General features: G+C 53.3%; 3 protein-coding genes across 3 annotated transcripts; all 3 read left to right on the top strand.

Annotated features, from left to right (window-relative positions):
* Nucleotides 1-103: 103 nt before the first annotated feature.
* On the top strand, nucleotides 104-14,555 carry Tonsl (tonsoku like, DNA repair protein). Its single transcript, XM_032917454.1, has 26 exons — nucleotides 104-145; nucleotides 226-321; nucleotides 412-554; nucleotides 1,090-1,273; nucleotides 1,507-1,636; nucleotides 1,920-2,091; nucleotides 2,169-2,283; nucleotides 2,817-2,962; nucleotides 3,048-3,200; nucleotides 3,470-3,595; nucleotides 4,264-4,447; nucleotides 5,818-5,900; nucleotides 6,007-6,096; nucleotides 6,457-6,529; nucleotides 6,634-6,797; nucleotides 6,873-6,996; nucleotides 7,085-7,830; nucleotides 7,922-7,998; nucleotides 8,509-8,659; nucleotides 8,747-8,825; nucleotides 9,277-9,578; nucleotides 9,750-9,921; nucleotides 10,592-10,767; nucleotides 11,068-11,141; nucleotides 11,548-11,681; nucleotides 14,300-14,555. Exons 1-26 carry the CDS (start codon nucleotides 121-123, stop codon nucleotides 14,479-14,481), a joined length of 4,101 nt encoding a protein of 1,366 aa, XP_032773345.1. The 5' UTR covers nucleotides 104-120; the 3' UTR covers nucleotides 14,482-14,555.
* Nucleotides 14,556-14,666: 111 nt separating this feature from the next.
* Vps28 (VPS28 subunit of ESCRT-I) lies at nucleotides 14,667-18,533 on the top strand. Its single transcript, XM_032917442.1, has 10 exons — nucleotides 14,667-14,801; nucleotides 15,584-15,652; nucleotides 16,140-16,168; nucleotides 16,276-16,313; nucleotides 16,475-16,564; nucleotides 17,154-17,259; nucleotides 17,375-17,476; nucleotides 17,954-18,007; nucleotides 18,099-18,190; nucleotides 18,274-18,533. The coding sequence occupies exons 2-10, from the start codon at nucleotides 15,616-15,618 to the stop codon at nucleotides 18,389-18,391; spliced, it is 666 nt and encodes a 221-aa protein (XP_032773333.1). The 5' UTR covers nucleotides 14,667-14,801; nucleotides 15,584-15,615; the 3' UTR covers nucleotides 18,392-18,533.
* A 4,235-nt stretch (nucleotides 18,534-22,768) lies between these two features.
* On the top strand, nucleotides 22,769-27,006 carry Slc39a4 (solute carrier family 39 member 4). The gene is made up of 12 exons (XM_032917428.1): nucleotides 22,769-23,078; nucleotides 23,492-23,776; nucleotides 24,206-24,401; nucleotides 24,512-24,666; nucleotides 24,755-24,926; nucleotides 25,180-25,352; nucleotides 25,462-25,617; nucleotides 25,687-25,806; nucleotides 25,881-25,935; nucleotides 26,036-26,188; nucleotides 26,439-26,626; nucleotides 26,718-27,006. Exons 1-12 carry the CDS (start codon nucleotides 22,887-22,889, stop codon nucleotides 26,844-26,846), a joined length of 1,974 nt encoding a protein of 657 aa, XP_032773319.1. The 5' UTR covers nucleotides 22,769-22,886; the 3' UTR covers nucleotides 26,847-27,006.
* The last annotated feature ends 128 nt before the right edge of the window (nucleotides 27,007-27,134 follow it).

Raw genomic sequence — 27,134 nt, 5'->3', positions numbered from 1 at the left:
TAAGCATGCGCTCAGAAGACTGGGTGGGCCCTGCGTGTTAGGGGTGGAGCGAGGTAATGGGCGTGGGCTCAGAGAAGCGCGGGAAGTCCAGATTTTCGCGGCGGCGGTGGCTGTGTGAATATGACGCTGGAACAGGAGCTTCGCCGTGAGTATTTTGGGGCGTACTTGTCGGGACGCAGGGTGTGGATCGGGTCCTGGGTTAGACTTGATTCTCTCTTCCGGCAGAGCTGAGCAAGGCCAAGGCCAGGGCCCAGAGGAATGGACAGCTGTGCGAGGAGGCGGTCTGCTGCCACCAGCTGGGGGAGCTGCTAGCTAGCCACGGTGAGCCGGAGTGGTGAGAGGGAGGGGGGGCGGCAGGGGACTGACTGAGTGATGGCGCACCTTGAGCACCCCACGCCTCTCTTCCGGCAGGTCGCTTCCAGGAAGCTTTAGAGGAGCACCAGCAGGAGCTACATCTGCTAGAGAGTGTCCAGGACACCCTAGGCTGCGCTGTGGCCCACCGCAAGATCGGAGAGCGGCTGGCTGAAATGGAGAACTACTCTGCTGCTCTGAAGGTACAGAGCCTTCACTTCTTGTTGAGGAGTGAGGACTAGTATACAAATAGTATTCAGCGACAACTGACACGGCAGGCAGTCACACCCTTATGCTTACTCGGGGCGCTGCCCGGCTCTTGACTCGGGGATGAATGAGTTCGTGACAACTAAAGAGAAGACTCGGGACCCACTGCTATGGCAAGCAACACTCCAGGCAGCCCTTAGTGGTCTCCCATGACAACACTGCTACATAGACAGTCCTTTGCACAGGAAAGATAGGACATGGGTATAGCCAACTCTGTTGAATTTTGGGAAACAGAAGGTTCTCTTTCATAAGAGTAGCTTCCTCTGGTACTTCAAATGCTTTTTTTTTTCTCTCTTTTTTTAAAGATGTATTTATTATATATAAGTACACTGTGGCTGTCGGATCCCATTACAGATGGTTGTGAGCCACGTGTGGTTGCTGGGATTTGAACTCAGGACCTCTGGAAGAACAATCCATGCTCTTAACCACTGAGCCATCTCTCCAGCCCATGCTTTTTTTTTTCTACACTAGCACCAGCATCTCTACCTGGATCTAGCTGGTTCCCTGTCCAACCACACTGAACTGCAGAGAGCCTGGGCCACCATTGGCCGCACCCATCTGGATGTATATGACCACTGCCAATCAAGAGATTCCTTGCTGCAGGCACAGGCTGCCTTTGAGAAGAGTTTGGCTATTGTGGATGAGAAACTAGAGGGTGGGTGCCCTTTCCCTGGATTTTCCCTCCCCATATCCTGCATTCTAGGTCCTCCCTTTCCAAGGCCTGAGTTGCTCACCAGCTTGAACCTGTGAGACATCTGCCCCTTCCCTGTATACTCTATCTGCAGCAGACTCCTGGCTCACTCGATAAGAGATGGATAAAGGGTGGGATAAAGGGAAAACCCCATACCCAGAGGAGGCAACTGAGTCCCTAAAGCTCTTGCTTTCTAGGGATGCTGACCCAGCGGGAACTGAGTGAGATGAGGACCCGTCTCTACCTCAATCTGGGCCTCACCTGTGAGAGCCTGCAGCAGACAGCCCAGTGCAACAACTACTTCAAAAAGAGCATCTTTCTCGCTGAGTGAGGAGGCACTATCCCTGTCCCCAAGAGGGAGCGGGTGGTCGCCTGGGATCCTTCTGAGAGGGCAGCTTGCCTAAGTTGTTCGTTTGCCATGTACATTTATGCTGCAGGCTGAGGAGAAGATTTAGGCCTGAAACCATAGCATGGTAGAGCCCAGGGTCTGTGTGGTGTCTGTAGCCGTAACTGGTTGAACATCAACAGTGTCATAGACATTTCGGGGTCCACTGTTCCAAGGCTGGTGGACACTGGACACTCTGAGCTCCTGTTACCTCATCCTCCACAGGCAGAACCATCTGTATGAAGATCTGTTCCGGGCCCGATACAACCTGGGTGCCATCCACTGGCGCGGAGGGCAGCACTCTCAGGCCATGCGCTGCTTGGAGGGGGCCCGGGAATGTGCACGTGCCATGAAGATGAGATTCATGGAAAGCGAATGTTGCATGCTAGTGTCTCAGGTACCTCTCCTTTCATTGTCCGCTTGGGCCTGGCCCTTAGTAAGTCTATAGGTCTTAGTTTTTCCCCCTCTTTCTAGGTGCTCCAAGATCTGGGGGACTTTCTGGCTGCCAAACGAGCCCTGAAGAAGGCCTATAGGTTGGGCTCTCAGAAGCCTAACCAGAGAGTGGCTGTCTGTCAGAGTCTCAAGTATGGTGAGGCTGCATGGGGTCCCTGAACTGAGAGCCCTAGGGGTCGGAGAAGGGCTCTGCCCTCCCAGCAGGAGACACCCAGCTTCTTGGGGATGTGGCAATGTGGGCATGAGCCTCTGACAGCAAGGGTAGATTTCTGTCAGTTGAAGACCCTTGCTTTTGTCTAAGCCTGCTGCACAGGGTATGGAGGACACTAGAGGGTGTGGAAGAAACTGACTGGACCTTTGTCCCAAGACAGCATTAGCAAATGGGAGCACAGGTGGCATACTGTGCCCCAGAGACTGACAGTGACGGTCACTAGTGTTCAGATCTTCAGACCAAGCACTGTTCTAGGCTGCCAGGCATACTTACCCTTCTAACCTTCAGAAGTTCCTAGTGGTCAATATCCCCACTACCCACTCTGACCAATGGTCACGCTGAGCCACTTTCCCTGGCTCTCAGGCCACTGCCTGAGGGAATATGGCTGGTGGGTGGTAGGCTGTGCTTGGGGCCCTATACTGTATGACGCCCCCCTCACTTGAGATTTTTTTTGGCAGTATTGGCCGTGGTCCGGCTGCAGCAGCAGCTGCAAGAGGCTGAGGGCAATGATCTTCAAGGTGCCATGGCTATCTGTGAACAGTTGGGGGACCTTTTCTCCAAAGCCGATGACTTCCCCAAGGCATCTGAGGCTTACCAGAAGCAGGTGAGTGCTCCCCTCCTCCACAGGGTGGGAGGACAGTGGCAGCAGCACACAAGAGGGTCTGAGACTTACTGTGCTGGCTTCTTAGCTGCACTTTGCTGAGCTGCTGAACAGACCGGACCTTGAGCTGGCTGTCATCCACGAATCCCTGGCCACCACGCTGGGAGACATGAAGGATTACCACAAGGCTGTACACCACTATGAAGAGGAACTGAGGCTACGCAAAGGCAATGCCCTGGAGGTGACGTGCCCTCGTCCCCTCCGCACACACTGGTGCATTTTTATGCTTCTACCTTGAGCCCGCCATTCTCCGGTAACGGGTGCAAGCGGATGCTTCCCCTAGAAAGGTTGTTCCTTCCAGGCACTGTCATGGTCCTGTTGGGGATAGGACAGAGACAAAGCAGATCTTCCAGTTTCATATGAGCAGCTAAGGGAAACCAGCTTATGGCTGTGGGCAGCTGGAGATGGTAGGCAGCCACCAACCTCGTGGCGTTTCCCTCTCTGGTTCAGGAAGCTAAGACTTGGTTCAACATTGCACTGGCCCGTGAGGAAGCTGGAGATGCATATGAGCTGCTAGCTCCATGCTTCCAGAAGGCTTTCGGCTGTGCTCAGCAGGCCCAGCGGTACCAACTGCAGGTATGAGAGCCCATCCCACCAGCACCGGATCCCCAGATAAATCTAGCTTTCACTTTTCCTGGCTTTCGACCTTAAGATCTTACTCTCAACCTACCTACCCCTGGCCCGTTTTGTATTTTCATTTTTTCTTTTCTTTTCTTTTTATTTTATTTATTATATATATATAAGTACACTGTAGCTGTCTTCAGATACACCAGAAGAGGGCATCGGATCTCTTTACAGATGGTTGTGAGCCACCATGTGGTTGCTGGGAATTGAACTCATGACCTCTGGAAGAGCAGTCGGGTGCTCTTAACAGCTGAGCCATCTCTCCGGCCCCCTTGTATTTTCATTTTGAGACAGGGTCTCAGGCTGGAGAGATGGCTCAGCGGTTAAGAGCACTGACTGCTCTTCCAAAGGTCCTGAGTTCAAATCCCAGCGAGCACAGGATGGCTCACAACCATCTGGAATGAGATCCAATATCCTCTTCTGATGTGTCTGAAGACAGCTATAGTTTACTCATATATATTAAATAAATAAATCCTTTTTTAAAAAAACGAGACAGAGTCTCACTAAGTTGCCCAAGCTAACCCCGAAGTTAAAATTCTTGTGCCTCAACCTGTTTTGCCTTACATTAACTGCTCTTCGTGGTCCTGCTTGTTCCTCAACTGGACATCTCTGCTCCCCAGAGGCAGATCTTACAGCAGCTTTACACAGTGCAACTGAAGTTGCAGCCCCAAGAAGCCCGTGACACTGAAATCAGACTGCAGGAGCTGAGTATGGCAAAAGACACAGAGGAAGAGGAGGAAGAAGAGGAGGAGGAAGAAGCCAGTGAGGCCCTGGAGACCAGTGAAATGGAGCTCTCAGAGAGCGGTGAGGGCCACGTGCTGCCTTGCATGGTGGGTGGGGCTGGGTGCACTTGCCCTTTCTGCCTGCTTCTGCTCTGGGATGACGGCTGGGATGGGCTGGTGTGTGCTGGAGATGTGTCTTTATGGAGCCTGCGGAGGACCTCGGGGTGACAGTGCTACAGTTAGGTGGCAGTGCATGGAGGAGGCGCGGCATGTATACAGAGCATGGGACTGTGGTGATTGGGAGCTCCCTATGGAAAGAACTGGTCAGGGGCGGAGTGGGCGTCAGACACAAGGGTTCTTTCTGTCTGACCACTACCCGGCTGAAAGTCAGTTGTTTGGGTCAAAGCCTAAGGAGATGGTCCTGGCAGGGTGAGACTGTGTGTCCTGGACGGCCTTGAGGGTGACAGGCTGTGGTTGGGGCCATTGCCGTGCTTCACTTTTACGAGACTTGCCCAGCAGTTCTAGGAATGAGAGCATCTTCCCTCTGAGGCAAGGCAGGCCGGAGGCTGTGGAGCTGAGGGCTGATTTCCAGCACTGTGGTGGTCACGCAAGACCCAACTGTGAGGTCTGTGGCTTAGGTTCCTAGAAAAACCCTGACTTCAAGTGCGAACTTAGAAGACTGGAGACTCAGTTCCTGGGGAGTCAGGCCATGTCTTAGAGGATGAGAGAGGTTGAATATTGGTATTTTCAGTGTTATGAGGGAGAAGAAAGAACCAGGTACTAAAACTTTAGGGGTATCCTTCAGCCAGTGGCCACATCCATAAGAGAGAGCGGAGAGGAAAACAGAGAAAGGGCCAGGGGGAGCCAGGAGTGGGCATCAGGCCTGCATAAGAGCCTCTGAGAAGAATCACTGGTAATGGGAGAAGCCCAGAGGCCAGTAAGACATAAGGTGACTGGCTAAGCAGGTGACTTACCCTCACAAGGGTGTTTGCTCAGAGGGAAAGTCTAATAAAGACTGATCTGCAGGGCAGGCTCTGGGAATAGGCCAGCACATAATGAACAGGACTTGAGTGGGCAATTCCTCTGAAGGAGGGGCTGAAGGGCAACTGCTTCCTTTAGCGCCTGAGTATAGTATAGTGGTGAAATAGAGATGGGCTAGCCGGGAGGTCGTGACGCACCACCAGGAGGCTGAGGCAGGCAGTTCTGGGAGATCGAGGCCAGCATGGTCTACAGAGCAAGTTCCGAGACAGCCAGAGAAAGCCTGTCTTGAAAAGCCATAAACAAACGAGTAGAAGCCGTCTTCTGGTGGAGCTGGGTTGGGCTGGGACTCAGCTTTGTTATACCTGGCTACCGAGCTCACAGGCCCCAGAGTCTGCCTTCCTGCTTGTGGCCGCTCTGCCCCAGAGAGCTAGAACACCATAGGCTCAGGGTCAGCCGACTTAACTCTTCTAGAGGATGATGCTGACGGCCTGACACAGCAGCTGGAGGAAGAGGAGGAGCTTCAGGGCTGTGTGGGGCGGCGGAAGATAAACAAGGTGAGGACCACATGCCCTCCCCCTTCCTGTTGCCCATCGGCTCTGTACCCAGCAATACCTCCGCCCCTCACACTTCTGCCCCATGTCGGGGCAACTACACTTACAGTGGAACCGGCGCAATGACATGGGAGAGACCCTGTTGCACCGAGCTTGCATCGAAGGCCAACTGCGCCGTGTCCAGGATCTTGTGAAGCAGGTGGGCACAATCCCTAGAGAGATCATTGAACCTTTGCCTCCTCAGGGAGCTGTGGACCCAGCAGTATCTTCTTTATAGCTTTGTTTTTAAAAATAGAAGAGATGCCAAGTACCTGCCTAGCATTCCTGAGGTGGGTGAGTGAGCTGGCCCGGTTAGGATGAGAATGGCCGACAGACTAAGCTACTATGACAGTGTAGCCAGCTAGGCATCAAGAAGGGCAGGACATAGCCTCCTTTGGTAACACCGAAAGAGGGAAAGAAGGCTATATCAAGGAGTAAATCTTTGAGGCCTACTCTGGGCGTTAGGCACAAATCAGCACTAGGACTAGGACTAGGACCCATCCTCTTTCCTTGGCCCTAGGGCCATCCCCTGAATCCCCGAGACTACTGTGGCTGGACACCTCTACATGAAGCTTGCAACTATGGACATCTTGGTGAGTAAGGTCAGGCCAAGCCCAGGGCAGACATGGGGGTCAGAGAGCAAGCATGAATGTTACTGGGATCTGAGTTCATGTGCTGACCCACCTCACCTCCCCAGAGATTGTGCGCTTCCTTCTGGACCATGGAGCAGCAGTGGATGACCCGGGTGGCCAGGGGTGTGATGGCATCACCCCTCTGCATGATGCCCTCAACTGTGGCCACTTTGAGGTAGCCGAGCTCCTCATTGAGCGAGGGGCATCTGTAACTCTCCGTACCAGGAAGGTGAGTCAGGGCATGGGCCAGGAGGACAGGGACTCGATAGTCTGTTGTTCCCCTGCTCAACTGAGTGCCACTCAGGGCCTCAGCCCACTGGAGACACTGCAGCAGTGGGTGAAGCTGTACTTCAGGGACCTTGACCTTGAGACAAGACAGAAGGCCGCGTCCATGGAGAGGAGGCTCCAGATGGCCTCCTCAGGCCAAGGTAAACAGGGCCAGGGCCTCCTCTATCTCTCCTTGTTCCTAGCCCTAAAAGTGAGGTCCTATCTCATGATTTATTCTCTCTTCCTCAGCTTCCCACAGCTCCCCTGCCCTCCAGACCATTCCAAATAATCATCTCTTCGACCCTGAGACCTCTCCTCCCTCAAGCCCCTGTCCAAAACCCCCCTCGTATACTCCTAGACCTCCAGAGGCCTCTCCAGCCCCTGCTAAGGTCTTTCTGGAGGAAACTGTGTCTGCAGTGTGCAGACCTCGAAAGAACAGGCACAGGCCAGCCAGCAGCAGTAGCAGCTCGGAGGACGACGACGACAACATAAACCCCTGCAGGCCATCTCAGAAAAGACTGAGACACAGCACACAGCAGGGTGAAGCCAAGACACCTGACCCATCCAAAAGTAGAGAGACAGCCACTTCAAGCGCTTGCCGGGCTGCTTACCAAGCAGCCATCCGAGGCGTGGGGAGTGCCCAGAGCCGTCGCTTGGTACCTAGCCTGCCTCGGGGCTCAAATGAAGTCCCTGCCCCCAAAACAGCACTGATTCCTGAGGAGGAATTCCTGGCTGAGGAATGGCTGGAGGTAGATACACCTCTGACCCGCAGCAGCAGCAGCAGCAGCAGGCCCAGTACCTCCGTATCAGACTATGAGCGATGCCCTGCAAGGCCCCGGACTCGTGCCAAGCAGAGTCGCCCAGCAAGTCTTGATGGTTGGTGTACACGGACTAAAGCAGCAGATGCCAGCTTGACTGCAGAGCCTACGGAGAACTCCAGCGCGCCAAGGACCACAGGACCCAACAAAGAAAATTGTGCAGCAGGCCAGCCTTTGGTGGGTGCACATGCAGTCTTTTAGCACGAGACAGGTGCAGGTGGAGACTGCTGTCTTCTGACTGTCCCCTCCCTCTGTCCTTACCTGCTAGCTTCTGGTCCAGCCCCCTCCTATCCGGGTTCGAGTTCAAATTCAGGATAACCTTTTCCTCATCCCCGTCCCACACAGGTAAGGCAAGTGCTCTCCCCTGTCCCCAGTCACCCTTCCTTCTGCTGTCTGTCAAGCGGCTCTGCCTGGGGTAACAGCAGTTCAGTACACAGTACCCTTACGTGCATGTCAGGGGGGGATGTGTGAGAAGGACTCCCTTGGACTTGGCACTCTACTCCCTAGAGCCCCAGGGAGCCCTGCACAGGCTCAAGCAGGCATCCTCAGCACAGCCTAGGAAGGTTCTATGGGCCTTAGAGTTGGCCAGAAGAGCAGATAGTCTGCCTTTAATCCCAGTACTCAGGAGGCAGAAGCAAGCAGATGTCTGTAAGTTCAAGGTCAAACTGGTCTACATAGCAAGTTCTAGGACAGCCAGGGCTACACAAAAACCCTGTCGTGGGGGGTTTGGGGGAGGCTAGTTTTCCAGAGGAGAGGTGCAGAGGTGGGGAGCACCAGGTGAATGAGGTAGAGATCCCAAAGCACCAAAGCAGGACCCCAGTGCATCTGAGCTCAGGACGCCATTCTCTTTGGCAGCGATGTCCATTCTGTGGCTTGGCTAGCAGAGCAAGCGGCCCAGCGCTACTTCCAAACTTGCGGGCTACTCCCAAGGCTCACCCTACGGAAGGATGGAGCACTACTGGCCCCACAGGACCCCATCCCTGATGTGCTGCAAAGTAATGACGAGGTGAGCAGCAGCAGGGTCGCGGCCATGGGCATAGGCTACCTCTGTCTGCCAGGCACCGCATGGCTGCTCACCAGATGTACACTCTAGGTGATGGCTGAAGTAACTTCATGGGACCTTCCTCCGCTAAAGGACCGCTACCATAGGGCCTGCCAGAGCCTGGGGCAAGGTGAGCATACGCAGGAAGAGCTGGGCATGCAGTCCCTGTCTACCCTGCACATACCCATGTCTGAGGAAACCCAGCTCTCCTCTAAGCCTTATACCTGTTACCCACACGTGAGAGACAGGTAGGAGTCCTGAGATCATGGGCCTTTGGAAAGACAGTTCCTAAAGCAACCTAAGCCATAGGGGTAAAGCCCAGGAAGGAGTCTGAGGGGGGCTGGAGGTCACCAGGAGCTGGTGACTGGAAGGCGTAAGTGTGGCTGAAGGAACTAAACACCACCCCACTCACCCCCCACCGGCAAGACTTATATGCAAGCCCCCTGCATGGTACTAAATCCAAGGGTTTTAGGAATGGGCGCTCAGTATTACTGCCTGGACCGTTTTACTTTGCCTGCAGGATTCAGAGGGCAGGTGTAAGCTCTGGCCCTGGTGACCTGACCCTACATTTGTCTTCGTAGGGGAGCACCAGCAAGTGCTGCAGGCCATGGAGCACCAGAGTTCAAGCCCTTCGTTTAGTGCCTGTTCTCTGGCCTTGTGCCAAGCCCAGCTCACACCCCTGCTGAGGGCCCTCAAGTTACACACAGCGCTCCGGGAGCTACGCCTTGCTGGGAACCGACTGGGTGACCCATGTGCTACTGAGCTACTGGCTACCCTGGGCACCATGCCTAACCTGGTCCTCCTCGATCTCTCTTCCAACCACTTGGGCCCGGAAGGCCTGCGTCAGCTTGTTGAAGGCTCCTTGGGCCAGACTGCTTTCCAGGTAAAGACCCAGCGTACAGTGGGGTGACAGCTGCAGGACATCCCTGTTCCCACTGAGCAAGTCAATGGCGGAATGGTGCATCTGGGAGCGCTGGGCAGTGTGTGTCCCTGCAGACACCAGACTCTTTGTGGGGAGTCTGTGAGCTCAGTGCCCATCCCATATCTTCTCTAGAACATGGAGGAACTAGACTTGAGTATGAATCCACTGGGAGATGGCTGTGGTCAGGCCCTGGCCTCCCTTCTGCGGGCCTGCCCCGTGCTCAGGACCTTGCGTCTACAAGCCTGTGGTTTCAGCCCCAGCTTCTTCCTGAGCCACCAGGCTGCCCTGGGTAGTGCCTTCCAAGGTAAGATGGTCACTTAAGTGTATCCCCTGACCCCAGTGTTGAGAAAACTCAAAACCTTGAACAGAGAGGTCCCAGGATATCAAGATCTGGCTGGCTTCTGAGGCAAGTGTCAGTTCCTATTAGGATTCAAGTATAGCTGGGGTTCCAGCAGAAATTGGTGCTTGACCAGCTTTGGCTGTTCTCAGAACTCATTCCAACCACACACACACACACACACACACACACACACATCCCACACGTAGGGTTTCAGAGAGGCCATGTCTGCCCTCAGACTCCCTCTTTACCTGGGGCCTAAGTTTTCCACTTTCCTGAGCTGGTTTCATTGTGAGCCCGCCTGATTCAGTACAGAGCACTGAGGGCCGGGACTGCCCGGCAGAGCCCAGCAGAGGGAGGGGCCTGGGATTAGGTAGCAGTGGTCAGAGCAGTGTCCTTACTTTCACTCAGAAGTGTCCTGGCCCAGAGCGTCATGTTCCCAGCAGCCAGGAATGTGGAGTGGTAAACACTGGGCTCAGGGGACTGGACAAGAGCCATTGCTCCTCAGTTTCCCCACAAAAAGCTCAGGGGTAGCAGTTTCTCTAAAGGATTCACAGGGCTTCTGGGGTCAGAACTCTAGGGTGGGGAAAGGGCAGGGGGTACTGACTGGGTTGACAGAAGTTCCTCTGCTGTACAGATGCTGAGCACCTCAAGACCTTGTCCCTATCTTACAATACTCTCGGCGCTCCTGCCCTGGCGAGGGTGCTGCAGAGCTTACCCACCTGTACCCTCCTACATTTGGAGCTTAGCTCCGTGGCAGCCAGCAAGAGCAACTCGAGTCTCATAGAGCCTGTTATCAAATACTTGACCAAGGTATGAGGTGTGCAGTAGATTGCCAAACCCCAAGTCCTACAGCTGAAACCCTCTGCCAGGCTGTGCAGAGTCTGAGGGAAGGGCTAGGGGTTGGGAAGAACACCCATGGACTCCTGGGTTACTTTCAGGCAAGTCCTAAGGGACACGCCAGGCCCCTGTGGTCTTTACAAGGCCTCTGTACCTATCCAGGAAGAGAGGTGTTTCCTTCTCCAAACAACTTTCTTGGTAGTGGGTCTCTGCTGGGAGGAAGGTGAATGGGAGCCCACTAGGCATGGCCTTTTGCCCTGTTCTTACGCCCAGGAAGGCTGTGCTCTGGCCCACCTAACCCTGTCTGCAAACTGCCTGAGTGACAAGGCTGTGAGAGAACTGAGCAGGTAACATACCATCCCTGAGCCACTGACTCTCCTGACATGAAGATGGGTCAGGTGGTGTCACCCTTTCTGACGTCCACACTCTCCGGGGACAGCTCTGGCAGGCATGCTTACTTTAAGTTTCTTGCCACGCCCCTGTGGTTTGAGAGCTTCCCACTCTGGCCTATCCTTTATTTTCCTAAGTAAAGCATTCCCTCCCCGCCCCTGATCCAGCCCCAGAGCTTCGGCTGCCTATCAAGGCAGGAACTGTATAGAGCTGGCACTGCAGTCTTGCCTCTCTGTCTGGTCCTGGAGAGGTCCTGATAGTCCCTGGCTCCCAGAGTCAAGGGTCTGACTGGGGCAGCCTTCCCCAGCACTCAGGCAAGGGCTTCCCTGCAAGCTCATCTCTTCAGTTCCCGTGTCATTCTAGATGTCTCCCTTGCTGCCCCTCACTCACCTCTCTGGATCTGTCTGCCAACCCTGAGGTCAGCTGTGCCGGTCTGGAGGAACTCCTGTCTGCCCTACAGGAGCGGCCCCAAGGCCTCAGCTTCCTTGGCTTGTCAGGTAAGGGGTAGGAACAACAAGGGCTCCTGCTATGCCTCACCTAACTCAGGGCTTACTTTGCCATGAGCCAGACTCCACAAGGCTGTTGTGATGAAAGGCGGCAGTTTGTGGTATAACCAGGGCAAGGAGTGAGACTGACTGACTGCTGGCTCAGAGTAGCTCAGGAAGGGACCAGTATAGTTCATACCTATAACCTAGCACTAGAGGCTAAGGCAGACTGCCTCGAACATGGCCTGAGCCATGTAAAGCCCTCTCTCAAAATAACACCAACAACAAAACCAAAGGAGCTGGAGGAATGGTCAGCACTCGGGTTGGTCTTCCAGAGACCCCATTTCAAACCTCAGCATCCACACAGCTCACAACCTCTGTAACTCCAGTTCCAGGGGATCTGAAGCTGCCTTCTGGCCTCTGTAGGCAGCCTGGTTTCACGCGGTACACAGATAACACATGTCAATGAAAATGAAACACGACACATAGAAGCAATTTAAAAATTCTATTTATTTTAGTTTTCCGAGACAAGGTTTCTGTATGTAGCCCTAGCTGTCCTGGAACCAGGCTGGCCTCAAACTCAGAGACTCACCTACCTCTTCCTCCTGAGTGCTGGAATTGAAGGTGTGTTCCACCACTGCCGAGTATATGAGGATACTTGCTCTCTGCAGACACCAGCCAGATCCCATTAAAGATGGTTGTGAGCCACCATGTGGTTGCTGGGAATTGAACTCAGGACCTCTGGAAGAGCAGTCAGTGCTCTTAACCACTGAGCCATCTCTCCAGTCCCCCAAAAGAAAAATTTCAATGAAAATGAAAAGCATTAAGGGCCTTTTCCACAGGTATACTTCTTCATTCCTTTTTAAAAGTTTTATTTGCGGGGCTGGGGATTTAGCTCAGTGGTAGAGCGCTTACCTAGGAAGCGCAAGGCCCTGGGTTCGGTCCCCAGCTCCGAAAAAAAAAAAAAAAAAAGAACTAAAAGTTTTATTTGCATTTATTTTTAAAAACTAATTTCTTTTATAAAAATTTAGGTTTTCCTGTATGTCTGTGCACAGTGTGTATGTCTGGCACCTCTAGTGCTGGAGTTGCTGGTGACTGAGTTACCATGTAGGGGCTGGAAACCCAACAAGGTCCTCTGCGAGAGCAGAGCTGTCGCGCCGTCTCCAGATCCAGTTTACATTTATTTAACTCCTGTGTCGCGATTTTTATTTCTTCAGGTTTTTGTTGTGTTGTTTTGTTTTCAGACAGGGTTTCTCTGTGTATGCCTAGCAGCCCTGGAACTCACTGTGTAAACCAGAATGGCCTTGAACTCATAGAGATCTGCCTGCCTCTGACCCCTGAGCGCTGGGGCTAACGGTGTGCGCCACCTCCGCCCGGCTCTTTCTTTGGGATATCTTTTCTTCTGTGCAGGCTCTTTTGACTAGGAATAGTTTGTTCCTCTTCAGTGAGCATCATCTTACTGAGGCAGGGGGAACTCATGGGTTAGTCCACCATAAACTCTGTAAGTTCAACAGTGTTCCTTTGCTTTGTGAATAGAGAGAATCTATACCCAAACCCTGTAAATTCATCAAAACCAGCACTTTGGGGGCCACTGGCTGACTGTCTGGCCTGGCGAAAATCTCCCAACTCCACCCTTATAGACCTCTGGAACAGCACTCTGCTTCTTTAAAGTGGCATTTTTCAGATACACATGCATGCCCTCACAGCCTAGGCTGCACCACAGGAATTCAAGATTTGAACCTCTTGGGGTTGGGGATTTAGCTCAGTGGTAGGCGCTTGCCTAGGAAGCACAAGGCCCTGGGTTGGGTCCCCAGCTCCGAAGAAAAAAGAACCAAAAAAAAAAAAAAAAAAAAAAGATTTGAACCTCTTTTCAGAGTAGGGGGTTGTTTGTTGTTTTAGTCCTGGCTATTCTGGAACTCTGTAATGGTTCCTGTCTACCTGGAGAGTACTGAGATTGAAGGTGGGTGCCACCAGGGCAGGCATGATTTGGACCTCTTGATTTGCATATTGTGGGGTTTTCTGGGTCAAGAGAGCACATCATCATCACCTACAGGAGCCTTCTTTCCTCATTCTTGTGAGCCGGAAGCCACTCAAAGTAATGCAAGCTCCACCAAAGGGGTGCTCGCTCTCTCAAACCCCCCCGCTCCCCCACAGCACCCCACACACATACACACTCAGACAGTACCTACTAATAAGGCAGCTTGTTCTGTTGCACTAAAGCATTCTCCACCTTAGAGGTGTACCTGATGGCCTGGCCTGGCTTTGCCTTGCCCATCTGAGATTTGAGGGTGGCAGGCTGTGCCCTTGGAGGATAAAGGCTGAACACAGGGGAGCTCCTGGGTTTCTACTGTACCTTACCCCCTCCTTCCAACACATTGGTATTTCTGGTATCTGTGTTCTTTTATCCAGTTCCATGATATATGTATCCTTGAGCCTACTGGGATCTCTGGTTTGATGATCAAAGTCCTGGCATTCAGTAGCCTCCAGAGATCCATGGGCCCATAGTACAGATATATTGATTGAGTCCTTTTTATGATGGGACAAACCGAAACGTAGGCTCTGAGGTACAACATGAGCACTATGCCTCCTGTGGGTGTGCAAGTTAAACCTACGTCCTCTCACCCCCACAGGCTGCTCCATTCAGGGGCCCCTGAACTCTGACCTCTGGGACAAGATCCTCTCGCAGTTGCAGGAGCTGCAGTTGTGCAGCAAAGACCTGAGCACAAAAGACGGAGACACCCTGTGTCAGAGACTGCCGGCCGGTGCGTGCACACTGAACCAAGGTTCCAAGCTCTTCTTTAAATGCCTCTGACCCTGGCCATGCCGTTTCTGCCAGAAAAAAGAAAAAAGAAAAAAAAAGCCTTAATAAATTATGCTGCTATCTCATTCCTGTGGCTGTCTACAAAAAGGGTGGGTGATGTGAGGCTTAAAAGCCTTGACGGGCGGAGCTACTCCAGAGCGCAAGCTCAGGCAAAGAAGTTGAGTGCCGACCTACGGATTGGGCTTGCTATGTGCGTAGGCTCAAGGTTGGAGAATGAGCGCCGAGTTGCCGATCGGGTTTCCCGGCAGGCGCAGGCGGAAAAAGCGAGCACCGAGCTTCTGTCGCCATCTCCGGGACTCCAAACGCCCCAGGTACACAGCGGCAGTGGGCGGGTCCCCTCTTCATGGGAACCCTTGGGCTAGGTGTCTCGGTCCCGTCTCCTTTGGGCTCTGCGGCCCTTGCCGCGCGGCCAGTGTCTCAGGCGATGGGCGCTGTCAGGTGGCTTTTCTGGTTCACAGCTCAGGTTCCCCTGACTGTGAGGGTACGTACCTTTCTTCTGTGACTCTGCCGGCTGTTCCTAGCTCCTGAGACCTCGGTAGCTCTGGCTCTTCATCAGGCCACTCCATCCCAGTTTGCCTACCTTCCCTGAACTTTTGTTTTCACCCCGTTTCAAATACTGAGGCGTGTCTGAGCTGGCTAAGGCATTGACACCAAGTCCTGATTAGACAGGACCTATCCCTGGCCTTGCCTCCACCACTCCTAGACAGCATCAACCAATAAGTTTGCCTTTATTCAGTATCTAGTATCTCCCACAGAGGGTAAAACCCACCTCCACACTTCCCCTCACACTCAGAAAGCCCTGGACACCTAGTTCTCAGTTCAGTTCCAATGGAAGGAGCTGCAACAGTGTTCCCCTGTGCCCAAGATGCTGCCCCAGTTCTAACAGCTGCTCTTCCCTACCCTAACCAAGACTCCCATGGCACCCACACCCTTCAGTGTTCATCCTCAAAGCCTAACTTCCCTGTGACAGCCCTTTAGCATCCTGTGTTGTTCCTGTAGAGAGCAGGAAAGCTGTTCACAATGCTCTGATCCCCAGAGCCCAGTTCTTGAGGTATAAGGGGATCCTTGAGTTAGTGCTGGCTCTGCCTCCCAGGTCTCTTGTGCTGTAGCTGACAGGCCTGCAGGATGTTTCACGGGATCCCAGCTACTCCTGGTGTTGGAGGTGAGTGTAGCCTAAACTGGGAGGAAGTGAAGGGGCCCAGGCTTCCCCTGCTGCAGGGGCTGTTGGGAAAGGACCACACTGCTACCTTTATCCCATATCCATAGGCCCTGGGGAGTGACTAGGGCCAGAGCTATTTATGGTGGGATTCCGAGGGCCCAGCCAACATGGCCAGAACCTCTGGCATCCTGAGCAACTCTGGGACTCCAACCCCAGGTTGTGAAGCATGTAAAAGACTTTTATTTGAACCAAATCATGGTTCTGTAAACAAACTACAGTCATCTCGATGGAGGTAGAGAGCTAAACCTAGCAATCTGTAGCCTCTCTGAAGCCACATTGGTAGGAGGTGAAGCAAGAGCCCCTATTCTGTAGCTTCCTTTGACCTCTATGGGACATGCCATGGGAGACATCGTCTTGGGACGTAACTGAAATGGGCCTGTCCTGGGGTCACCTTGTGACCCCTTGTCAGCTCCTCCTTGCTCTGTTGCAGCCCCTGGGAACAAGCCGGAGCTATACGAGGTAAGTAATAGATACTGAGCTGGCCGTGTCACCGCAAACACCATATGGCTGTCACCGGTTCTGTAATCACCCAGTGATGCTGACTGACTTGCCCACTTTTCCAACAGGAAGTAAAGTTGTACAAGAATGCCCGGGAGCGGGAGAAGTAAGTCAAGTGTCACACACACATGCAGCCAGCCAGCCTCTCAAACCCACCACCACACCAGTGGTTGGGGAGGACATGGGGAGGGGCTAGGGAGACAGTCCCTGAGGAATATCTTCCAGGGAGAGCTGGGCCGGGCTCTGCCATGGGTGGCTTTCTCTTAGGTATGACAACATGGCGGAGCTCTTTGCGGTGGTGAAAACGATGCAAGCGCTGGAGAAGGCGTACATCAAGGACTGCGTCACCCCCAATGAGTGAGCAAGCCTGTGGCTTCAGACGTTGATGGCCACCAGTCCTCAGAAACGCGTTTCTCCCTTCCATGAAGCTTGTGGGTTTAGCAGGCAGCACACAGGAGCCCGAGCTATAAGGGGTGTTCCTTGTTGCCGCCGGTTTCAGGGTGGGATCCTTTTGCAAGAGTGGGTACGGTTCTGACTTCGGAAGGCAAACTAGAGCCTTGGGCAGCCTAGTCTAAGGTATCACTGTCCAGTCTAGGTACCCGGAGTGGATGCTGATGCTTTGTCCACAGATGACAAGCCGGTTTGACTAGACCAGGAGCCGCCAGGTGGTAATGGAGGTCCGACACCTGGTCTAAGGCAAATGAAACAGACATCCGGCTCTTGTGCAGAGTTCCAGATCAGCCCACACAGATCCCCTGTTGTCGTTCTATTTCTGTTATACCTCCCTGCTCTTGTGCAGAGCTCTCTTCCCACATAGACCCAACAGGAAGCCCTTGGCCCTCCTAGCCTACCATAAAAGCTGCTGCACCTAGAATTGTTCAGGGAGAGCACGAAGAGCCAAGCTCGACTGTTCTCAGCCTCCAGAAGCAACCGGTCCCCTCTCTAGGTACACTGCAGCCTGCTCCAGGCTCCTGGTCCAGTACAAAGCTGCCTTCCGGCAGGTCCAAGGCTCAGAGATCAGCTCCATTGATGAATTTTGCCGAAAGTTCAGAGTGAGTTAGCAGGTCCTCCCTTCCATCCCCCAGGAGAGGGTGTGGGGGGATGTGGTATGAGACCCTGGAGCCCTGGAGGCCCGTGATGCCCAGTACCCATGTCTGTTCTCCTCAGCTGGACTGCCCACTTGCTATGGAGCGGATCAAAGAGGACCGACCCATCACCATCAAGGACGACAAGGGCAATCTCAACCGCTGTATTGCGGACGTCGTCTCGGTGTGTCCCACAGCTCCTGGGAGGGCCTGTGCACATTAGAGGGAAGGGACTGCCAGCCTGTGTCAGTCATAAATATGTACTCTTGGGGTTTCTGGACCAAAGCAGTACCTTGGGAGAGATCATCTCAGCTGTGAGGAGGGTGAGAAGCATCCATGGAGCCTAAGGCCCACCCGAGTTCCTTCCCACAAAGGGGACCAGGATCTACTCTGGCAGGACGCTGGATTGAGGGGGTTGTGTAGGAATGCTTCCCAGGTTCCTAGATTACTCTCACAGTTGTGGTCCCAAATGTGCATAGGCCCAGAAGGTCAGCTTAGGCAGGTCTTTAGTATAGCCCCCTCCCCCAAGCAGGTAGGAGCCCCAGTATGGGGTGTGGAGGAAAATGGGTGGGGCCCTGGCCCTTGTAATCGGCCTCTAAGCTATAAAGGGTCTCTGAACCCCAACTGAGTAGGAGATGCCTAATGCACATGCTCCTCCCAGCTCTTCATTACAGTCATGGACAAGCTGCGTCTGGAGATCCGCGCCATGGACGAGGTGCAGAAGTTGGGCAGGGAGCCCGGGCCTGGATGGAGGGGAGCAGAGCAAGGTACATAGGGTCTCACGAGGATAGCACTTGTGTCTGTAGATCCAGCCAGACCTGCGGGAGCTAATGGAGACCATGCACAGAATGAGCCACCTGCCTCCAGACTTTGAGGGCCGCCAAACAGTCAGCCAGTGGTGAGTGGCTTTCTTGGGCAGACGGAGCCTCGTGGTGACATCACAGTCCTGCTGCTCATACACTCTTGTGCCTGTGCCCCTAGGCTGCAGACCCTGAGTGGTATGTCGGCCTCTGATGAGCTGGATGACTCCCAAGTTCGCCAGATGCTCTTCGATCTGGAGTCAGCTTACAATGCCTTCAACCGCTTCCTACACTCCTGAGTGTCATCGAGTCAAGAAAGAGACTGATGGAGATGTGACACCTCGGTTCCCTGTGTCTACACCTGTCCCACATGTCTATATTGTCAGGACATCGCCACAATAAAGATCTCTCTAACCTTCCTGCTGTGAGCAGTTATGCTGAGCCTGCCCTGTGTGATCTATATATACGTCCTTCTGACCTTGAGGTAGCACGCGGTCTCCTGTGGGACACAGAGCCCCTGAAGCCATTGCCCTAAACCAGCAATGGGTCCTGCCCCTGTTGCTCATCCCACACATAGAGCACCCTAATGACAGCTGGGCAGTTATATGCCAAAGACCAGCTTCGACACCAGGGTAAACTGAAGGGGGTCATAGAGTCAGTGGGGGCCAGTGCTGATGGAACCTTGGTAGGGGCTGCTACTGACAGTAGCCAGCAAGTAGACAAAAGGAAAGAAGAAGAAAAATATATACACATTTGGTGGATGAAGCAAGACAAGCAAGCTCCAACAACTCCACACATAGGCAGACAGACATAGACATTTACACATTGGTGGAATGGAGCTGTGTGTGTGTGTGTGTGTGTGTGTGTGTGTGTGTGTGTGTGTGTGTACACAGACATGCATGCCTACATTGGTGGATGGAGCCAACTCCAACAAGCTCCAATGGATTATAGACAGACAGACAGACACACACACACACAATTTGGTGGATGGAAAAAAGCTCCCAACAACTTTCTTCTCCCACAGCTTATATATCCCAGCAAAATCTTTCAAGCAATACAAAAATCACAACGCCGTTACACTCTGTTTTTCTCTAAGTGTATGATTACAAAAAATATACGTAAGAAAAAAATGTTTCCCAATGTGCTCACATGATCAGATGTTTTTGGGTGAAAAACAAATGTGAAAACAGATTATTGCCAAAAATCCACATACATCTGTAACTAAGCAACTCGTTATAGATTAACAAAGAGATTAAGCAAGTGTGAGCAAGCAGGGTAGTTTTTTTTTTTTTTCAGCCAGTTTCTCTTGACTGGCAGGCAGCTTTTGAGGTTACAAAGGGGAAAAAAAATCAGTTATTATTTATCTTAAGAAGAAACCTCATAAAAATCTTAAAAGAATCACCAATCTAAACTTTTGTGTTAAAAAAAAAACCCAACCGGACGTTTCTACTTTAAATCCTCAAGTCGCCTATCTACCCCTTAAGAAATTGTATTAAATCATATCAGGAAGTCGAGGGCAAAAATGGGTACAAGGAATTAATCACACCTTGACTACCAGCCCAGCTTTAGCAAGGGAGTCACATTAGCCAGTGCCAGCTGAGCTACTATTGTTTTTGTTCCCTGACCATAAAAAACCTCTAGCTTAACTATTAAGAGTGTGCACTTCTGACGTTCAAACTGTTCCCCAAGATTTTCTACATCAGAGCCACTAACGAAAACATCTTAATCTATTCTTCAAATTCCGGGGGTGGTGGTCATTGCTAAGGGTGGTGGCTGAATCACCCACCTGCTCCAGGAGCAGTGCCTGAAAAGCTCAAGCTCTAATAGAAGTGCCACGGTGCTGCCCAGTGAGGGGCCTGAAGCGCCTACGGAGTTCTCACACAAGTCATAGGTTGTAAGGGATGTGGTGGTGACTGTAAAGACAGCTCTACAATAGCACAGAGTCCTCAGGATGACACAAAGGACAAAGGGCTCTGCCTCTTAGAGGCACGCACACCATGGGTAGGCTGGATCCCATGAGTTCTAAAGCTTTTTTTTTTTTTTTTTTTTTTTTTTTTTTTTTTTGCTGTTCCTCCTCAACAATCCTCCACAGTTATAGAGAAGAAGTGAGTCCTCACAGCTCCTGGAATGGCTGGAATCTGCCAACCTGAGTGGCTGCTTCCTTGCCTGCCATAAACACCTTCCCAGCAGCACTTGAGAGCTCTAGGCAGTTCACAGGCTTCATGAATTCAGTCCAGAGCACAGGCTGTTCACCTCCTCTGCTGTCCTGTGCCAAGTTGGACACCATGACCCTGCCATGTGGTAGTCAATCCTCCAAGGGATTCTGAGGATTCAACCTAAGGCCTCGTGCGCGTTGCTCGGCAAATGCTTTGCCACTGAGCTACACGTACATCTGTCTGCCATATGCATGATGGGTGCCAGAGGCCGGAGAAGGCATTGGACCCCCTGAAACTAGTTACAGGTAATTTTGAGCTACTATGTGGACGCTCAGAACCCAGGTCCTCTAGAAGAGGCAGCCCTTGTAACTACTGCTGAGCCATTTCCCCAGCCTCTTTGGTTTTTTGTTTTTTTTTTCAGATGGTCTCACTATGTAACCCACGCTGGCCTCAAACCCGATCCTGATTCTGCCTCCCCAGTGATGGGGAAACAGGTATCTGCCACCAGGCGCAGATCAGGCTCTACCCTACCTCTCTTTTGTTGTTTTCTGAGATAGGATCTGCCTAGCCCCGAACTTGCTTATGTGGACCAGGCTGGCCTCTGCCTCCTGAGTACTGGAATTAGGGGGTATTCGCTGTGATTCCTGGTTTTTACTTCTTTTCATATTATCAGTAGCCACTGAATTAAGTCTTGCAGGACTCGTAGGGAACTGCTAATCAGGTTGCATTGTTTGGCTCTATTTTAATTTTGCATGGTGATAACACACAGAAGCTGCCACTGTAGCTCGGATCTCACGGTTCGGTGGCATTAAGCTCGTCCACGGTAAGGTCCCCTCCACACCTTTGTCTTCCCAAGCGGAACCTTCAGATGTAGTGACAACAGTTCCCAGGTGCTGAAGTTCACCATTTGCCCTTTTTTGGAGGTGGGGGTGGGGGTGGTGCTGAGGGAACAATTGTTATGGCATACAATAGAGGTGTTTGATAGAGGCTTTTGGAGTTTGATTTTTCCTTCTACCACGTGGGTCCTTGGCAAGCTTCTTTACTCGCTGAGCCACCTCACCTACTCCAGACATGGGTTTATAGAACTTTTCCATGACAGTAACGGCAGTTGAGCTGGCTGGGAATGAGCAGGAGAAGCAATGATATACCTACATGGGGGCCGGTTATTTTGGCCTTCCAGGGCTCAGGTAAGGTCTCCCCTTTGAGGGAGAAGTCTAGGGAAGCCAGATCAATCAAGCCTATACTAAGACTTCTCCCTAGGGGATAAAACCAACCTGCTCTCAGCCCCCAGCAGCCCAGCAATGAAAAGGAATAGGAAGGGCAGTTTGGGTGGATGGCATCTTCAGAGTTACCTGTGGGGAATGCTTTCATGTTGGCTCTCCCAGTTCCCGGCCACAGTTCCTCCACAAGAGCAGGAGGGATGCTGCAGTGCAAGGACCCTAGCCATTATTAACATGGACGTGTGTATGTTTGGAACAGGTCTTTAGCAGTTGACCCCTGAGCTCAAGGATACTCAGCTAGATTCTTTCCCCACCCTGCCCTACCCTCCAGAATACTAGGTGACAGAGTTCTTTAGTTATTAGGTTCATATCCAACCACACCCCAGAGGGCTAGGGTTCAGGACTGGTATGAACCTGCGTGGAAGAGGTCCACAGTAACTCGGGGGCTCCCGGAAGCCCTCTTCCAGAAGGCCAAAATGCCTCGTGGCTTCCAGAAAGCCAAAATGCCTTGTGACCCGCGGATCTTAAGCTCCTGGAGATTCCAACCCCTCCTTCAGCCTGCCACCTGGATAGAGATAAGGCTCAGGGGTCAAAGGCCGGAAGGATCCGTTGGGAAGGGGCACGGCTGGGAACTGCAGCCCTACCTCAGTCTTGTGCTCAGGCTGAAGGGCTCAACCACAGGGCTTCAAATTCCTACTGCTCAATTGAAACTCCTCAAAGCCCCAAAAAGTTGGCTAGGACCAAGGTCACATCTTTGCTTCCTGTTTGTCTAGGTCAGGGCTTCAGCCATTTCCTGGAGATTTTACCCCGGAGGGCTGGGGACCATGACTCAGCAAGTATCTTTCAGAATCTCCCACTGTAGCCCATGTTGGACCCAGAGGAGCCAAGAACGGCACCCCCACCCTCGGGCTACAAGACTTGGAATTTGTCTAAGCTGCTTGAGCTGAGAGGCAGCTGGTGAAGGGTGGAGGTAAGCCTAAGGGCTCTCCTGAAAATGTCAAATAGAACACCCTTGTTTGACTTGGTAACATCTATGCGCTCAAACCCCTAATCCGCAGCTCCAGAGGCAAGATAACAGAAGGGGATGATCCGGGCTCTTCGGGGAACAGAGAAAGCCCCGACTGGCGGTTCAGAGTGTAACAGGCTCAAGCCGCCCACCTAACGAAAGGGACCCACCTTTAGCTCCAGCCCCAGGAGGCTGCAGCTCCTTGCCCCTAGACTTTCAGGGAGGATCTGCCACTGGAATGGCTAACCCAGCAGCCAATCACAGAGCCCTGCAGGAAATATCTGGGAGAGGTCTTGTAGCTAGGGTCAGGCGAGTTGAACCCAGCTCCAGTCTGGCCCCAGGCAGTCCCAGCAGTCTCCTGCTAGCCCAGAAGCCAAGCACCACTGCAGGGAACACTTTGGGAGCCTGAGGCATGATGCTCCCAAAGTCGCTCACACAGGGGCTCTTGTTGGCGATGCTGGTGGGCACAGCAGCAATGGTCCAGCCCTATCACCTGCTCAGCCTACTCACCTCGGGCCAGGGTGCTCTGGATCGAACGGCACTGGACGGCCTGTTAAATACGCTGGTGGCCCGTGTGCACTGCACCGACGGGCCGTGTGAAAAGGTAACACCCCCACCCAATGGGTCCCCCAGCCCCGGCCCTTTCCTGCCTGCTCCACCCTGTGGCAGGCACTAAAGAGAGCTGGGCAAACTCCAGGAGGCGGGTCTGGAGGCTGGTGTCTGAACCTGCTGGCAGGCTGTAGCTTCCCTTCCGTTTCTGGGGGGCTTATACAGGCTTGGCCTCCCTCCTGGGACACGTAGTTCTCATTCCCCCCCCAGGGTATCAAATTTGCCTTGACTCCAAGTGACTACTCTCACCTTCAGGATCAGAGAGTAACTGCTGGGGACCCCTTTATGTAGGCTCCTAGTCAGGTTAACTGTACAAGCGGCAGAAGGGGACATAAGATAGAATCCATTCCCTGCCTAAGCCTGGTGGGCCCAATCTAGCCCGGACCCTGTCTACCTGTTTGTCCACAGTGTCTGTCTGTGGAGACTGCCTTGGCTCTAGGCAAACCTGACAAGCCACAGCTTACCCCAGAATCAGTCCTGGAGTCCAGATACATTACTTACCTTAGTGCCGCCGCTGCCCTCTACCTCAACGACCCAGAGAAAACATGCAAGGACATCCGAGCTGGCCTCTTGGCCTCTCATGTGGACGATTACCTGGCCAAACTGGAGAGTCCAGAGGCCATGACCCTGGGTCTGAGCCAGCTACTGCAGAAGATTGAGGCCCATGATGCCAGCCAACCCACCAGGGAGGAGGTGAGGGCCCAGAGGGCTTTCAGAGTGTAGTGACAAGGACTGTAGTACCATGGAAGGGAGGCTACCCCAGGAAGAGAAATGTCCCACTTGCAGCCTCATTGGTGTCTGTGGAGATACGTGGGTGGCTAAGTGTATTGGGTACACTGTTGGGTAGGATGACTTCCAAGGGAGTCTGGGGGAACCCTTTGGGGAAATGGCGGTCAGGAAGGCTCTGGGGCAGAGGGACGTCATAGGCCACAGTGAAGGGAGTGACTAGCTGGGGCAGCCTAGGTTTATGGGACAGGTGGCTGGTATAGGGATATAGTCTGAAGTCTTTGGTGAAATCTGGGAAGTCGCCTGAGGGGGTTGGGGGTTGATGGGAGACCCATCCAGTGAGTGGGCTCCAGAAGCTGTTACTGAGGGTGGAGCTGAGGCCTGTCTCTCTTACAGACCTGTGTAGATGTTCCCCAACTGCTGGAGGAGGCTGAGGAAGCAGGCGTTTCCAGAAGCCCTGGCCTGGTCTTGACCGCCTTGCTGGATCACGTCCTTAATGGATCCTGCTTCCAAGGCCTGCCTAGCCCTCAGTACTTTGTGGACTTTGTGTTCAGGCAACTCAGTAGTAAGCCTCGCAATATCACGCTGCCCGGTGAGGCCTAGTCTGTGATCATCAGCCCCTACTCCTGGGGGAGGGGACAAGGCTGGCGCTGAACGCACTGACTGAACTGACTTTTTTTTTTTTTTTTTTTTTTTTGCCAGAATTGGGGGATTTGTTGCATCCCCTTGGGGGGGGGGGGGGGGATCACGGTGACCATGATGCCCATGGTGACCACAGCCATCTGGACAGGGAAGCCAACCACCAAGACTCTGAGCTCCATGCTACCCACAACAGCAGCTCCAGTGTATGGGACACGGTGAGTCACTCCTGCCGATCTGGAGGAAGGTGGGCTTCCATGGGCCTGCTCAGATGCCTGATGCCTGTCCTGCTCTCTTTGCCTCCAGCTGTGCCTGAGTGCCAAAGATGTAATGGCTGTGTATGGGCTATCTGAAGAGGCCGGGGTGAGCCCTCAGGCCTGGGCCCAACTGACCCCTGCCTTGGTCCAGCAGCAGCTAAGTGAAGCCTGCAGCTCCAGTCCCATTATCCATGTACAGGACCAGCTCAGTCAAGCAGAGAGTGAGTCCCTAACCCTGGGTGCTAGCCTCATGGTATTGGGCTTGACGAGGGAGCAGGGAGTAGGCACTGAGGAATGAGGAACCAGCAAAGGAGGGACGGGTAGTGGACTTCAAGGCTAGAGGGCCAGTGTAAATAGATACCTGGCACCTGCTGACGGCCCACAGATCTGTTGAGATCCGGCTCACTTCCTGGCTGGACTTGGGCATTGGCTCTGTAGGATCTAGGGGGAATCTCAGTGTAGCTTCACCCACAGGGTATCTGTATGGCTCTCTGGCCACCCTGCTCATCTGCCTCTGCGCTGTGTTCGGTCTTCTGCTGCTGACCTGTGCCAAATGCAGCACAGCCACCCACTACATCATGCAGACCTTCCTAAGCTTGGCTGTGGGTGCACTCACAGGCGATGCTCTCCTGCACCTGATACCCAAGGTCAGCCCTCACTCAACAGGGTCCTCCCACCCCCACTGTCCTTTCCTAGCCCCAGCCTAAAGCCCCCTGTATCCCTGAAGTCCCCAGTCGGTACCCAACCCCTTCTCAGGTGCTGGGATTGCACACGCATAGTGGAGAGGTTCACACCCACGAGGAGGAGAGCATTGGTGGACAGTCCACCTGGCGCCTGCTGGCTGTACTTGGAGGCTTCTACATTTTCTTCCTGTTTGAGAGCTTCTTCAACCTCTTATTGCCCAGGGACCAGGTTAGGCTCGGGGAACCACTAGGTGGGATTGGGTAAGGGCTTGATGGGCTCTGACCAGTTTTTCCACAGGATCATGAGAAAGATGGGCCTTGTAGCCACGGTGGGCACAGCCATGGAATATCACTGCAGCTATCACCCAGCAATCTCCGGCAGTCCAAACAGCCCCATGAGAGCTCTCGCTCAGACTTGGTAAGTGGCAAGTCCTACCCAACATGGAGCCTTTTAGTCATGTATTTGCCTGGGTTCATTCTCGTTCCCCCCAGGTGACAGAGGAGACCCCGGAACTACTGAACCCAGACACCCGGCGACTGAGAGCAGGTGAGTCCTGAGGGAGTTCCTGGAGGGCTGCGGATCTGGGGGTTGCCCTTAGGCATGTGCAGAACCTGGCCTACAGGACCCATGCTTGCTGTGCCCACAGAGCTGAGAATGTTGCCCTATCTGATCACACTGGGTGACGCCGTGCACAACTTTGCTGATGGACTCGCTGTGGGCGCAGCCTTCTCATCCACGTGGAAGACTGGGCTGGCCACCTCATTGGCAGTGTTCTGCCATGAGCTGCCTCACGAACTTGGTGAGCTCTGGGGTGTGGCTTAAAGGGTGGGCCTTAGTGGGAGTGATCTATTCTGGAGGTGACCAAGGCCAGAGGAGAAGGGACAAGGCCCTTCTATGAGAGCAGCCTGTCATGGGGCGGGGTGGGGGGGTGCTGGTTGCTGGGAAAGGCACTGGCCTTTGGGTGTGTCTGTCTGGGATGTTGGTGTGACTGGTGTGGTGGGCTGTGCCTGACATGTGGGCATAACTCTCATTGACTTGCTCTGTTCTAGGGGACTTTGCTGCTCTGCTGCATGCCGGGCTGACTGTGAAACGTGCGCTTCTGCTGAATCTGGCCTCAGCGCTCACAGCATTCGCTGGCCTCTACGTGGCTCTAGCAGTCGGAGTAGGCGAGGAGGGCGAGACTTGGATTCTGGCGGTAGCCACCGGCCTCTTCCTTTATGTGGCGCTCTGTGACATGGTTAGACAGGAGGAGAGCCTATGTAGGGGCAGGGAGCTAAGCAGGGGCTCCACCCAACTGGCTACTGAACTGGTGTCCACTTTTTCCTCAGCTCCCAGCCATGATGAATGTGCGGGACCAGCGGCCCTGGCTTCTTTTCCTGCTCCACAACGTGGGTCTGCTGGGCGGCTGGACCATCCTGCTGCTGCTGTCATTGTACGAAGACAGCATCACCTTCTGACAGCTCTGTCCCATTCCAGTCCTTGTCCCTGCCTGCTGATTCTGCTTTACTGTCTTAATCCGTCTAACAGTTGGATCCACTACGGGTAGCCGGAGGGTTCAGCCTCATTTCCCCTGCTCTGACTTCAATAAAGACTTGCCCATCTGCACTTCAAACCCAACTGCACTCTCTTCTTGTAGGGTCTCCTGGTGAAAGCTCTGAGGCAGGGCACTGCCTCCTTCCTCAGCATTTGCTATGGACAGCTACACTGGGGGTCCTGTGGACAGACAGCTTGTCTTTTCTATAATT

This window comes from Rattus rattus, chromosome 1, assembly GCF_011064425.1.
Source record: "Rattus rattus isolate New Zealand chromosome 1, Rrattus_CSIRO_v1, whole genome shotgun sequence".
NCBI classification, from domain to species: Eukaryota; Metazoa; Chordata; class Mammalia; order Rodentia; family Muridae; genus Rattus; species Rattus rattus.
The sequence above is the reverse complement of the archived record's forward strand: the minus strand, read 5'-3'. Positions and strand labels throughout refer to the sequence as shown.